The sequence below is a fragment of the Manis pentadactyla genome, chromosome 7 (assembly GCF_030020395.1).
Source record: "Manis pentadactyla isolate mManPen7 chromosome 7, mManPen7.hap1, whole genome shotgun sequence".
NCBI classification, from domain to species: Eukaryota; Metazoa; Chordata; class Mammalia; order Pholidota; family Manidae; genus Manis; species Manis pentadactyla.
Window position 1 is genome coordinate 76891407 of NC_080025.1, and position 13303 is coordinate 76904709.

At 35.5% G+C, this 13303-nt stretch overlaps 1 protein-coding gene across 2 annotated transcripts in view; it reads left to right on the forward strand.

Moving 5' to 3' along the window:
- The window catches only part of VPS50 (VPS50 subunit of EARP/GARPII complex), a 132400-nt gene extending 119466 nt beyond the window's left edge, over positions 1 to 12934 (forward strand). The window contains exons 23-28 of one of the 2 annotated variants that reach the window (XM_036879228.2): positions 2620 to 2768; positions 3774 to 3870; positions 4900 to 5058; positions 8153 to 8274; positions 9785 to 9974; positions 12216 to 12934. In XM_036879228.2, the coding sequence (XP_036735123.1) occupies positions 2620 to 2768; positions 3774 to 3870; positions 4900 to 5058; positions 8153 to 8274; positions 9785 to 9974; positions 12216 to 12335 (837 nt within the window). In that variant the 3' untranslated portion in view covers positions 12336 to 12934. The remainder of the gene's footprint in view (positions 1 to 2619; positions 2769 to 3773; positions 3871 to 4899; positions 5059 to 8152; positions 8275 to 9784; positions 9975 to 12215) is intronic. The other variant, XR_005023483.2, reaches the window with a different exon arrangement.
- Positions 12935 to 13303: the final 369 nt, after the last annotated feature.

A 13303-nucleotide genomic window follows, 5' to 3' on the forward strand; every position in this document is an offset into this window, starting at 1 on the left:
GCTTTAAGCAGAAGAGTTGACATGATTTGACCTAATTATTTAAAAGAGTTATTTTGACTGCAGTGTATAATGCTTCAGGAGAGAGATAAGGTGGCTTATGCCAAAGTATTAGTGTAAGAACTGGTGAGACTTGGTCAGATACTGAAGGTAGACCCACCAAGATTTGTGGTTGGGTTATAAGTGGGGTATGACACTAAAAGGAGTCAAGGATGACACCTAACTTCTGGATAATGAAGATGCCATTACTAGAGATGGATAAGACATTTAAGAGGGACACATTTGAGGAGGACATCAAAAGTTCAGTTTCAGATATGTTCAAGTGCACTGAAAGTGAGAGAGGTCTAGTGCTAGTATGTAATTTTGGAGTTGTTGGAATGTGGTTGGCATTTAAAACTAGGAGACTGGATGAAATCATCTAGGGAGTAGAATGTAAGTGAAAGAAGTCTGAGGATTGAGCTCTAGGGCTTTCCAGTGCTGAAAGGTCAACACTAGTGGGGGACAGACTAGCAAAGGAGTCTGAGAAATGGTCACTGGCATAGGAGGAAAGCCAGGAGGGTGTGGTGTTCTAGGAACTAAGTAAAGAAAGTTTTTCAAAATCAGCCATGTAGGATGCTGAAGGTCAGTAGGATAAAACAAGCATTCAGAATTGACTATTGGATTTGGTCCTAAGGAGGCCATCGGGGACCTTGATAGCTATTTCTTTGGAGCAGGGCAGGCAAAACCTGATGAGCTTAAAGGAGAAGAAGAGGAGAGGAAATAAAGACTTATCACCATCATCATTATCATCATCTTCATCAGTTAAACAAATTGAGAGCCTGCTGATGCCAGGAGGCATGCCAAGGCCTTGATATACAAAGATGATGAAACTGGTGCCTACCTTCTGAGAACTCAAAAAGAAATAGGGGAGTCAGGAAACAACTGCTAAAGTGCACTTTATGCCACAGGCAGATAATGTGTACATGTTTAGATAACATTAACACAAGAAAGATGTTAATTCTTGGGAGACTGAGGAAGTTATAGAAAGGAGGTGAGAATGAGCTCAGACTTAAAAAATGAGGAGCAGAGAGCTAGGCAGATGAGGGGAAGAAGGCTGGTAAGATAGGAGCGTCACTAGGGTGGGTGTAGCAGTGTGGCTGGGCCTAAGGGGCATGGAAGATTACCAACCGCTGAAGATGGCAAGGTAGCTGGTGTCGATTGTAAAGAGTAATATGGTAGCAAGTTTAGGCTTTCTCCTGTAAGGAATGGGTAGTCATTTGAGACTTTAAACTAGGGTGTGGTGTGATAATGTCTCCACTTTAGAAAGATCAGCTGGGCATTATAGAAAAGTAAGCCAATTAACTGTGTGGAAAGCAGAGCAAAACAGGAGAAGCTAGGGGAAGTTTTAGAATAGTCCAATCAAGAATATGCTGGGAGCTTGGTCCTGATGGAGTAGTGACTTAAGAAAGAAACACATGAGGGAGGTTGGTGTCTGTTTAGGCATGGGGGCGGGGAGGAGGAAGAGGAGCCTTGAATGATTCCAAGGTTCCTCACTTGGACAGTCTGGTAGATGGTAACTGAATAACCACCAGAATTAAGTAGCACAGGCAACTAGTTGAAACCAAATAGTATGTAATTTTGTGATTTTTTGGGGAGAGTGGGGAGGTTATTTCCTTTTTTAGTGGAAGGAAATAAATACTGGAGCTGTGGCATTAATTAACTTGTGTGGTTCCCTAATCCTGATTCTCCCCAAGGAAAGCACAGTGCTCCCAAAATAGCTTTTAATGATTGAGTAGTTGGAGATTGAAGAGAGATAGTATCTTTACTAGAAGGAAAGATATGAAAAAGAACTAAAGAATGAAACCATTTCTAACTTAAAAGGTTTTACAATGTTTTATTTCCATTTTGCTGAATTTATAAACCTAACTTACACGCCCAAAGTCTTATGCATTTAAAGTCTCTTATTCATATGGAAAATGTTGGAAATTTGTGACTATGTAATGGATCTTAAATAGATTTACACATTGTACATTTTAGATTTGGTTGTATCCAATTTTTGTGCTGTAATTTTTCTTTGAGGATCTTTTAAAGCTCAGCATGTGCTGCTCTTGGGGCATCCTTTTCTTTTATTCCCATTAACCATTTTCCTTCTCATCAATAGTATGTTCCCAAACATATACAGTACAGTTGGTGCTGTTCAGCTTGTAACTACATTCTGGACCTGCCTCCTTGAGATTACACCAGAGTTACCTTGATTAAGGTCTGGGTTTGAAATGGTTAATAACACCATAATTTGGGGTTTTGCCAGCTTGTTCCTTGAGGGGCATTCTCTTTTCCCTCATTTACAAGTTTTTGAAGGGTATCTTACTATTGTCTGTATGACACATCTGACAATTCACAAAGATTCCTTGAGTTGCCAACTTTAGGTCTTGCACAGATAATAGCATATAGAGTTGGATCATTTTCACTTGTATGAAGAGGTCAGTTCCAGCAGTTAGAAAATGTAAAAGGAAAGAACGGAATCTAAATGTAATTAATATATATCTAAGAGCGTTTTAATTATAGTTTCAGTTTTATAAAATCACATGGCTTATTGCTATGAGATTTGCTATTTCAGGCTATGTCTGTTTGTTGTATTTTCAGGAAGTTTCAGCTGACCCTACTGCCACACTCACAGCAGCAGAAGAGAGAAAGGAGAAGGTGCCGAGCCCACACCTCAGTCACCTAGTGGTTTTGACATCTGGGGATACATTGTATGGGTTGGCAGAAAGAGTGATAGCCACAGAATCCTTGTAAGTTGTTAAAAACCATTGCTTTACCATTAAATACTTAAGAAAGGTTATAAAAGTAAGCATTATGTAATTAGGCTTCTAGCTGTATGCATCTCCCAGTTGTAAATATCACATGTATTTCTGAGAAGCAAGTCCTAAAGTAGATTACCAATCAGTTTTTAAAACTGCATGGTTGGTTCTCAGTTATGTAAATGGAAGGAGGGAAATCTTTTTAAGTTTCAATATTTAGCAGCATGATCCTTGCTTTAAGTAAAAAGTTAAAAAAAGATGGTATAGTGTACCTTATATTTTCCTATGAAATTGTGACTCTGGAGAAACTGTAGTTACACTGTCAGTGTTCAATATAGTTGACTCTTGACATCAGCAAGAATGTTTCCTGACCTTTATAAATTCCCCAGTTTTTTAAACAATTAAAGCATATAACTTCTTCTATATAATGTGGTCCAATAAAATTTGAGAGTTTTTGTGTTTATAACACAAAGTAGAAAAGAACAGTGCAGCTGCCAGCAGTCTTCCAGCCAAATGACTCCCACTCTTGGAACCAGTCTCATGACCTGAGGTTCACTTGCACATCTCAGCCAAGCTACAGTTGGTTGCTTTTGAAATACTAAATCTGTGAATTCAAGGGTCTGTTGTGTATAATTAAATGGGATATTTAAAAGAAATTCTTTCAAAAATTACTGTTGTATTTTTTCTTCAGGCTTGCGTGTTCTCTGTGCTTACCTGTTCTGTGCTGAGTCAGCATGCCTCCACCGTGTGTGCACATCAGATCCTTTGAAGTCACCCGTCGTCCACCTTAGCTCACATCCTGCAATAAGCTTGCATTAATTTTTGTGTAGATTGTACATGAGTATGTCAGGTGGTGGTACAAGGTAGTTCACTAAAGTGAAAATAATTTTAATAGTTAAACTTTTGCTTAGAAATCTTAAAGATTACATATACAAAAATATTGGCAGGCTTTAAATCCTGCACTTGCTTATGTGATGGGTCATTTATTCCTTGTAGGGTATTCTTGGCTGAACAGTTTGAGTTCCTTCAGCCACATCTGGATGCTGTGATGCCTGCAGTCAAAAAGCCTTTTCTTCAGCAGTTTTATTCTCAGGTCAGAGATGGTCTTGTGTATCATTTCAACTGTGAGCAAGTTAAGACCTTCACATTATTTAGTCTTACTTTTTAAACTAGTCTCCAAATCCCAGGAGAGATGAATTAGAATATTCGTTTATTCACTCATGAATTCCTGCATTAAATAAGTACTTATTGAGCACCTCATATATCTTTTAGTCTAGTGAGAGAGCAAGCCAATTAAAACTATTTACAATAAAATACAGTAAAGGGAAAGAAATAGAGATGGTGTTTCGCCTTTACTGGAGGAGCAAAGAGGGTGTGATTGGGAGAAGGTTGTCTAGAGAGGCTGTCTAGAGGAAGTGCTGTTTAAACCGGGCCAGTTGGATGAGTTGGGATTTTATTCCAAACCAAGGGAATGGTTTATGTAAAGCCAGCAGAGGAGAGAGAGTACAGGGGTGCATGTGAGCAGCTGAGGGCCACTCAGCTTGTCAGAGTAAGGACGAGGGCTACTTAGGAGAAAGATAGCTGGAGCGGTTAGCAGGAGCCGCATGGTGTGCAGCGTTCTCAGCCAGGGCTTGGACTGTATTCCCAGGGTACTGGGAAACTACTGGAGGATTTGAAATAGGTGAGTGGCATGGTTTTGTCAGGTGTGTGTTTTAGAAAGAGTACTTTGGGGGCATTGTAAAGAAAGAACTTCAGATGGCAAGGCTAGGGGCAGGGAGACCAGCTTGAAAGCTGTTAGAGAAATACAGTTAAGAGCTGATGGAATCTTGAGCTGGGGAAGTGGGAGTGGAAATGGAGAGAAGTGAAAGAAAAATGTGCTGGAATCCATGATAATCTCTAGTTCTTTTATAGTTGTAGGGTCAGTAGCCTCATGTTCACTGAATGTCTCAAAATTATGTTTTGAGTCATCCCTTTCCTGCAAATCAAAGTAGTTTCATAATTTAAATCTCCAAATGTGTTTTATTTGCAGATGTGATATATGCTAGAAATTGGAGCAAATACTCATTAAAAATTTTATGCTTTTAGAAAACGTTTGTTTTCATTTCTGTGAAATTTATTTCAGACAATCTCAACTGCCAGTGAACTACGCAAACCAATTTACTGGATTGTAGCTGGTAAAGCTATTGATTATGAACAGATGCTGCTCCTAATGGCTAATGTGAAATGGGATGTAAAGGAAATTATGTCACAGCACAACATATATGTAGATGCACTGTTAAAGGCAAGTACTCTGGGAAATATCTTCATTAAAGAGGATTCTACTAAAAGAACTATTGTTGTAATTGCAGTAGTTATAAAGTAGTGAAATTATAGCTATTCCCACATTTCTAGCATTTTGATATTAAAGTCCCTGAACAGGGACTTTCTGAATTTTGTATTCATTTAACCCAAGAATACTTTGTAGATTTTTTTTGGTTTTGCTCATTAATTGCTCATTTAGGGTTTGATTGGTATGTCTTGGCTGACTTCATATTATGTAACCTCAATAGCCATGACTGTAGTGACAAGAAGAAGATATTTCTATTTAATTAGAAGATTTGTTTCTATAGTTGTATATATTCATTAGCAAGAGACCCTGCCCCTGATTATTCTAAGTTGACTTTTTCAAGAGAACACATTACTTTTACTGTGTGTCATGCAAACAAACACCTTTGCATTTAATGATTAACATTTAAAAGTTGTCTGGAAAGTATTATCGTTATTATTATTTTTTTTCCATTTATGCACCATGAGAGATTTATGGGTCACCTGACATGTGCCACGCTCTGATCTAGGTGCTGGCAATATAGTTATGGGTTAAGAAACTTAGCCATGCCCTGAAGGAATTTGCATAGCAATGTGGGGACAGCATAACGAGATAAATTATGATATAATTTGTCAAGTGATGAATAGTCCTGTGAAAAAATAAATAACCAGCAGAAGAGGGATAGAGAGTGGCAGGGTGTGGGTGAGGGAGGAATATCATTTATTTACTTGTGATCAGAGAAGGACTGGATAAAGTGAGAACTGAGGAAAGGCCTGAAGGAAGAAATGAGCCATGTGGATGTCTGAGGTGAGAAAGGAGCATCTGAGAAAATGAAAAACTCTTTTGGAAAAATTCTGTTTTCATATTTGTCAGTTAAAAGATAATTGGCCCTTCTTATGTTCCTGACTTTTATCTCATTTACACAAAATTCTTGCTTGCTTAGTCCAAGGCAATAAAATAATAGCCTGGGATACTTCAGAACCAGTAAACAAAGCCAGAGAACAAAACAGAGAGCAGTGAAGTTCCTCTGGTGTGCCAACTTCCGGCAATGTGTGGTACCCTCCTGGAGGTGGGGTTGAAGACAGGCCAACCCCAGACTCAAGGAGTGAAGTGTGCCCCAGATCAGTTGCCAGTCTAGGAGTTAGTGTGAGATCTCAGGGGTGGGTGACGGCTGCTCTGTGTCTGCCACCCTGAAAGAACTTTGGTTTCTAGAGCACCCAGAAAATTTCAGTTGGGAATTTTAATTTGGAATGTAAAAGGTAAAAGTAACTTATAAATAATTACTTCTTTTTGGGAACAATTCTGCTTTTGAAAAGTTGATTCTGTTGTTTATGATATGCTAACCATAGTACTGATAGGAATGGAATTAAAAAGAGATTTCTGCACCCAGTGTGTGTGTGTACACACACACACACACACACACACACACACACACACACACACACATACATACATACATACATACATATATATATATATATATATATATATACACACACACCAGAAAGGCTACTTGATTCAGTTATTCTTAATTCAAAGAAACATTAATGTTTTAAGAAAGAACTGGTGTTACTCAGATTATTAATCTGAACCCTGTTTTCAGTGGTTTGAGACCTTCTTTTCTAAAGAACTTTTATGATAACTTTTGTTCTTTCTGTTACCTTTCCAAGTCCAAACCTTTAGGTAAAAGCTGTTTGCATTTGTTGCCCCCAAGAGAGCCATAAGCAAAATGAAATGGTTTTATTATTCATTTAATAACAAGCATTCTTGAATACTAAATTTAGCAATGAGTAGGATGCATATAACTATATATAGTAAGCATATAACTTTATGTTTAAAATAATTAAAAGTATTGAATCTTGACTCCTGAAATCTAAAGCAGAGTTTACTGCAGCAAAGCATAAACTCAGTAACAAATGCTACTGCTCTGCTAGATTCAGGAGATGAAAAAGATGAAGAGCAATTATTTATTTAACTTTGATTTTCAAAAGTAAACTTATTGGATTGAAGATCAACTTCTTTTCATAAATATTAAAGGTAATTAACTGTCAAAAATAAGTCACCAAAAAAAAGTGTGATTTGGGAGGTGTCAAAAGAGCAGAGGATAACACAATAATCACGTGGCTTGACTGGTGATTAGATTTTTTTCCACCTACGTGTTACCGAAAACTTGTCAATCTTCTTAAGTATTGTGTAGCTTCTCTATTGAGAAAACTGAGAAAGGAATGCCATTTTAAGCTTTCTTAAATATATTTGAAATATATTGTCAAGGAAGGTCCAACAGAGTTTATTTTTGTAGATGAATATATTTAGGTGATGATAATCCAAAGAAACCAGAAGTATATTTATTGAAGGATGAACCAGCTGCTGCTTTCATGTAATTCTTGGAATTGTCTAAATATATATATCTTTATTTTTAATATATATTATTATTTTTAATAATACGGTTTTGTTTTTAGTAGCATGATATCATAAAAGTTACTAATAAGTAATAAAAATGTTCAATTTTTCTGTGTGTAATAGAAAGTAAAATTTGTTTTATTTTTTATTTGTATTAAAAATTTTCAGCAATTACATGACTTCCAAACAATTCAGAATATAGTAATTTATTTACTTTTAAAGAATGTTCAAGAAAGATAATAATTTATCAGGTTGTTCTCTAAGAAGTATAGCTATAAATTACAAAAAATTCACTGAGTTTAAAGCTTATAAACATTTTCTTAAAACTGGGTTTCTTGAAGATCTTTTAAAAGGTATATTAGATTCTTAAGCTCTTGACAGTGATGGAAAAATTTGAGATATAGAAACAATTGAGTGTAGTTAGCATTATTTAATCAGTTAATGATACTTCCTTTGAGATAAAAGATAGTATATTCTATATTATAACACAATTTTTTATACTTGATATACCCTTAAAAACAAACATCACTGAAATCCAGATTATCTTCAGCACTGTCTCTTTTTGTTTTACTTGGTTGATTCTTAGTCTTTCTAAATCTTTTTTTGCTGCTAAGATGGGAAAGCAATGTGACATAAATATATTAATACATCGCCATGATTTTTGTCTTAGGAATTTGAACAGTTTAACAGGAGGTTAAATGAGGTTTCTAAGAGAGTTCGGATACCCTTGCCTGTGTCTAATATACTTTGGGAACATTGTATACGATTGGCTAATAGAACTATTGTGGAAGGGTAAGTTTGTCATGAAAGCGTTATCTGCTTCTTCAGTGATGAATCATAATATATGAATAATGTTATATCTTATCATTAATGGATGCAAATTAGGTAGAGAGAGTGGTAAATAGCAGACAGTCCATTATAATTATGGTTTCACTTTGGAATATAATCAGAGAAGAAACCTTAAACCCCACTATACCACCTCTGACCAATGCTTTCTTTTCTTGCTGGTGACCTAGAATCACCTAGTAGAGGAGTAAGGAATGAAGCATCTAGAGCTGATCTGAAAGTTAAACTAATAATTATTATTATTACCTAATAATATGACTATGATTGTACCTAACATTTATTGAGCACTCTGTGTCATTTACTAAGCCAAGCACTTCAAAGGATTATATCACCAAATCCTAACATGAACACTCCTTGATAGAACCACTATTCTCTCTGTTTCAGCAATGAGAAAGCCTAGACTTAGAAAATCAAGGCGTAAAGAGGTCAGATAACTTCTCCTAGTACACACAGTTTTTAAACACAGAGAAGCTTATGAACTCCTGATTTTCTGATGGCAAAATCACTTTTCATAACCACTATATCCATATTAATATTATTATTATTATTATATCATTTTAAACTGTATAAATCTTTCATCTATTGAGTTTACAGATCTATCAATAGTTATTTTCCCACTTTCTCAGAGATCATGCTTACTCTGGCCTATACCATCTAAAACACAAATGAGAATCAGTGATACATTTAAACTACCCCTGGAAAGCAAGCTGCTATTTCAAAGACTATTCATAGTGATCTAGAATTACACATCACCTGAATTTTCATACTATCATTCATCTGATTTCTCTTCAGTTCTTACTTGCTATTGAAAAGAATGTTAGAAAGTGGGAAGCTGACAACAGATTTGGAGCTCTGTATTGGAACCAACAGGGTTATAAATCACAAAATAGCCGTGTCAACAATCATGACTGAAAAGTATTTTTAATTTGTTTAATAAAATAGAAAACTGAACAAAAATGTTATATTTATTTCTGTATAAGACACTTTTTATTAGAAAAAAAGGTTGCTTCCTTTAAATAGTAGAAGCTTTAGTTTTCTTACAAATTTCCTTAGGGAAATTCAAGTATTAAACAGTTTTATAAAACTAAGGTTACTTAGTTTTATAACTTATTCTTGGCAGCCAGCTTAACTGGAATATCAATTTTACTTTCTCACAGATGATTATGTTAGAGTGTGGAGAACTGTGATCTGTGAAGCAGCAAAGAACTTTAGAAGTTTATTAAGTTTCTTTGCTTTGCAAATGAGGAAACTGAGGCCCAGATAGGTCAAAGGACTGTTGTGTGGCAGGGCCAAACACAGCCCATCCTTCTAGCACAGGGCTCATGTGCTTTTTTTCCTGTAATCCTCTCATTTGTGGAGTATATGTCCAAATACGGGTTAAAGAAAAGTTTAAGTAGCTACAGATTTCTTTTTCTAACCATCCCATCATTTATGTTTTTATTGTGGTGTATTTTAGGTATGCCAACGTCAAGAAGTGTAGTAATGAGGGTCGTGCCTTGATGCAATTGGATTTTCAACAGTTTTTAATGAAACTTGAAAAACTAACAGATATTAGACCCATTCCTGATAAAGAATTTGTGGAAACCTATATAAAAGCCTACTACCTAACTGAGAATGACATGGAACGCTGGATCAAAGAGCACAGGGTGAGAGATGGAAAACAGCTAATTAAGTTTTTATTCCTTTTCCTTTGTGCTGTTCTTGTCTGGTCTATTGTATAATTCAAAGTCATGAAAGTGAAATGTGAAAGGAACTGCCACTTCTTTACCATATTCACACTGTGTCTGTGCAATGCCCTTTGCCTAATCAAATCCTTTTGAAATCTTGTGAACTGTAACAGTAATTATCTGGAAAGGTAGCCAGAGTCTGAACTTTAACTGTGTTTATCCTGCAGCCGTGTGTAGGAAAAGGCTGAAGTTGGTTAACATCAAGACAAATTGGATATAGCAACATTGAAATGATTCACACACTGAAGTCTATTATATAACTTAAACTTGTAGCTTTCAACAATGAATTGGTGACAGCCAAACACACTGACATGTAATAGTGATTATTGAATATATTAATATTTAAATGGCTAAATTTAACTTCACCCTACATTAGACTTTTACCTTATGTATAGATGTGATTATTTTTCTTCTGTGTAGATGCATAGATAAGTAGAGAAAAATGCCATTTATTAAGTATTTATTTAGGATGATGAATTTTTGACACAGTTCAACTCAACATATATCACCAGAGCATACTCAATGCAAGGAGCTTTTCTGTATGATTGTTATATCATTTGTCTGAATAGGTAGTGTGTGAAGACAGACTTAATGAAAATATGGGAAGTGTTAAAATTATCACCAAATCTTATTCCTTCAATGTTTATTTAGGCTATAAACATCATAGGTGAAAGCTTAGTAAATTTTTATTTCATTCGACCGGGTAAGAAAATAAGGAATTATCTATATTTACTTTATCATCCTCATCCTTCCTGGTTCCAACACTCTGGGAAAAATGAAATGAATATTAGCCTGAGTTTTGTATAAGTGTGCCCATTACAGGTCAGTTTCAGACTTTGGAAGCAAAGTTGAAATATATATGTTACTTGTGATTCTGATCTGAAAAAAATGTCACCACTACTAGTCCCATTGACCTCTGACATTTGAGAACCCAAATGCTGAAGGAGTTGCAGGCAGACTACTGAATGTTGCTGGAGTCAATTTAGTAAAGAATACTGCAAACACTTTAGGGTTGGTACTGAGGAAAGGGTTTGGGGAAAGTAAAGCAGCTGAGGAGAAAAAACACAGCTCTGAGATATCCATTATTTGATTGAGACGATCCCCATTTTTGGGTTTCCTCTTTAATGTAGTGGACTAAAATGTTTAGCTTGGTATTTTTGGAAGAGCTTTAACTAACTGATATTTGTGATTCAGTGAAACTTCTCAAGGAGCAGGAAGATTGTCCTGTCATCCAGAGAACTTCTCATGCTAGTCTAGTCTAGTGCTCGATGACAATGGGTAGTCATTATTGTAAGTGTTGACTGATTACTTGAGAGAATTTACCAGAAGCTGACTGGTGCCTTCAGAGGTCAGCTCTACAAACTGAGTGGTTGACTTAGTTGTTAAATGAACACCCATATTTTGAGGTTGCACTGTCTTCAGTGGTTCCCTCCAGTGAAGGCACGTGTTCTTTTCTTACTAGATGATAGTACTCAACTCTCCGTGTCTGAATTCTTGCTATTCAAGTTCCAGAATCAAATCAATATGCAAAGCTTCTTGATTATTCCCTATTCATTCTCAGTCTAGCAACTTATTATTTGAAAATTCAGGAACCAAGTAGATTTGTGTAGCAAAAAATACTTAGTCTTAATTATATTTACAAGCTATCATTACGAATATGAAGGTTTAAAAAATAGTAACTTTCTGATTCTTGTTACCGTCTTCATTTATTTAATTATTTTTAATTTACTTTCTATTATTACAGAGATTTTTTTCTTCTGCCTAAAATGCTTGCAAAATGTAGAGAGCCAGAAAATCATTCAGTGTCATTTAAAAATTTTGAAATATCATTGTATTTTGATAACTTAGTAACAAAGACAATTGCAGAAAGATACAAGAAAATGTATAATCTTCAAAGTAGCCAAAAGCACAGGCATGTCAGATTGCTCTGCTATATTAAAAAGATTCTAGTGCTTCTATTTCAAAAAGTGTGCTTATTCTGTGTTGTTATAGCTCTACAAACAGTTAGTCTTCCATGTCTCAGTTATCATTTCCACTGCTTTTCACTGGTTTGTAGTGCTTGGAAGCTATCCACTGAGACCTGAATATGTGCCTGCTCTTCAGTTGCACTGGTAAAATATGTCTGTTAGTATACTAAACTTGGATTCTTTTTTTGAGCAGGAGTATTCAACGAAACAGCTGACCAATCTGGTAAATGTTTGCCTGGGATCCCATATCAATAAGAAAGCAAGACAGAAACTTCTAGCAGCTATAGATGATATAGACAGACCCAAAAGATAATGAGCACAATTCTGTTTTGAATTGGCATTGATCTTCTTTCAACATATATGACATGAAAGCCAATTTTTCATGCACTCCTGACAACTGTCTGCTAAAAAATCTTTGTGCATGTTCTTTCCAACTGGACAGTGGAAAACACTGAAGTTTGTACAGTGTATGTTCTCAGATGATTTTGACATGCTCTGATCTCTTCAACTTTTAGTCTCATTTATTGTACTCCTTTACTGAAATGATATTATTGCCTCATCATAAATATTATGTGACTACAGTACACATGTTACAGGAAATGTACCGTAAGCATGTAATTAGGAAGGAACAGTCACAGTACATCCATGGGCAGTTTTTGGAGAATGAGTTTGTGTTGGCATTTTTTTACCCTCTGAATTTGGTCCTTAGTAAGTGTAATATAAGAGGGTTATTGTACAGTATCTCCTAATTATGAACACTGCATGAGAATTGACAAGTACTTGTAAGCAAAATAGTTGAAAATAAGTATGTTATCTGTATTTTGAAATGTGAAAGTTTCTGTCAGGGTTGATTTGGTTATCACACAGTGATTATAAGTGGTGAAATTGAATAAATATTATACTCTAATATGACCAGCCTATGTGAGACTGCATTTTGATGTTTTTCCACAGCAGGCAGAATTCATGAAACTTACAATGGAATTTTTTTTGGCATGTTCTAATTTTAATGATCTTATATATACGCAAACCAACTAATTTCATTTATTGTACCTTTTCAGTGCCTGAGTAGCATACAGAATGGTGATTGTGGGACTTTTTCTTTTTCAAAAGATGGGACATTTTTTTCATATTAGCTTTGTTCTCTTTGAATTTAACTTTTGTCTTAGGATAATAAAACCTGGTTTAGCTGACTTAGAGAAAGGACTATTAGTCAAACATAAGTATAGGGTTGTATGTTCACCTTTCTTAAATTATCTGCTTGGGTAAAATAATGTGAGTTCG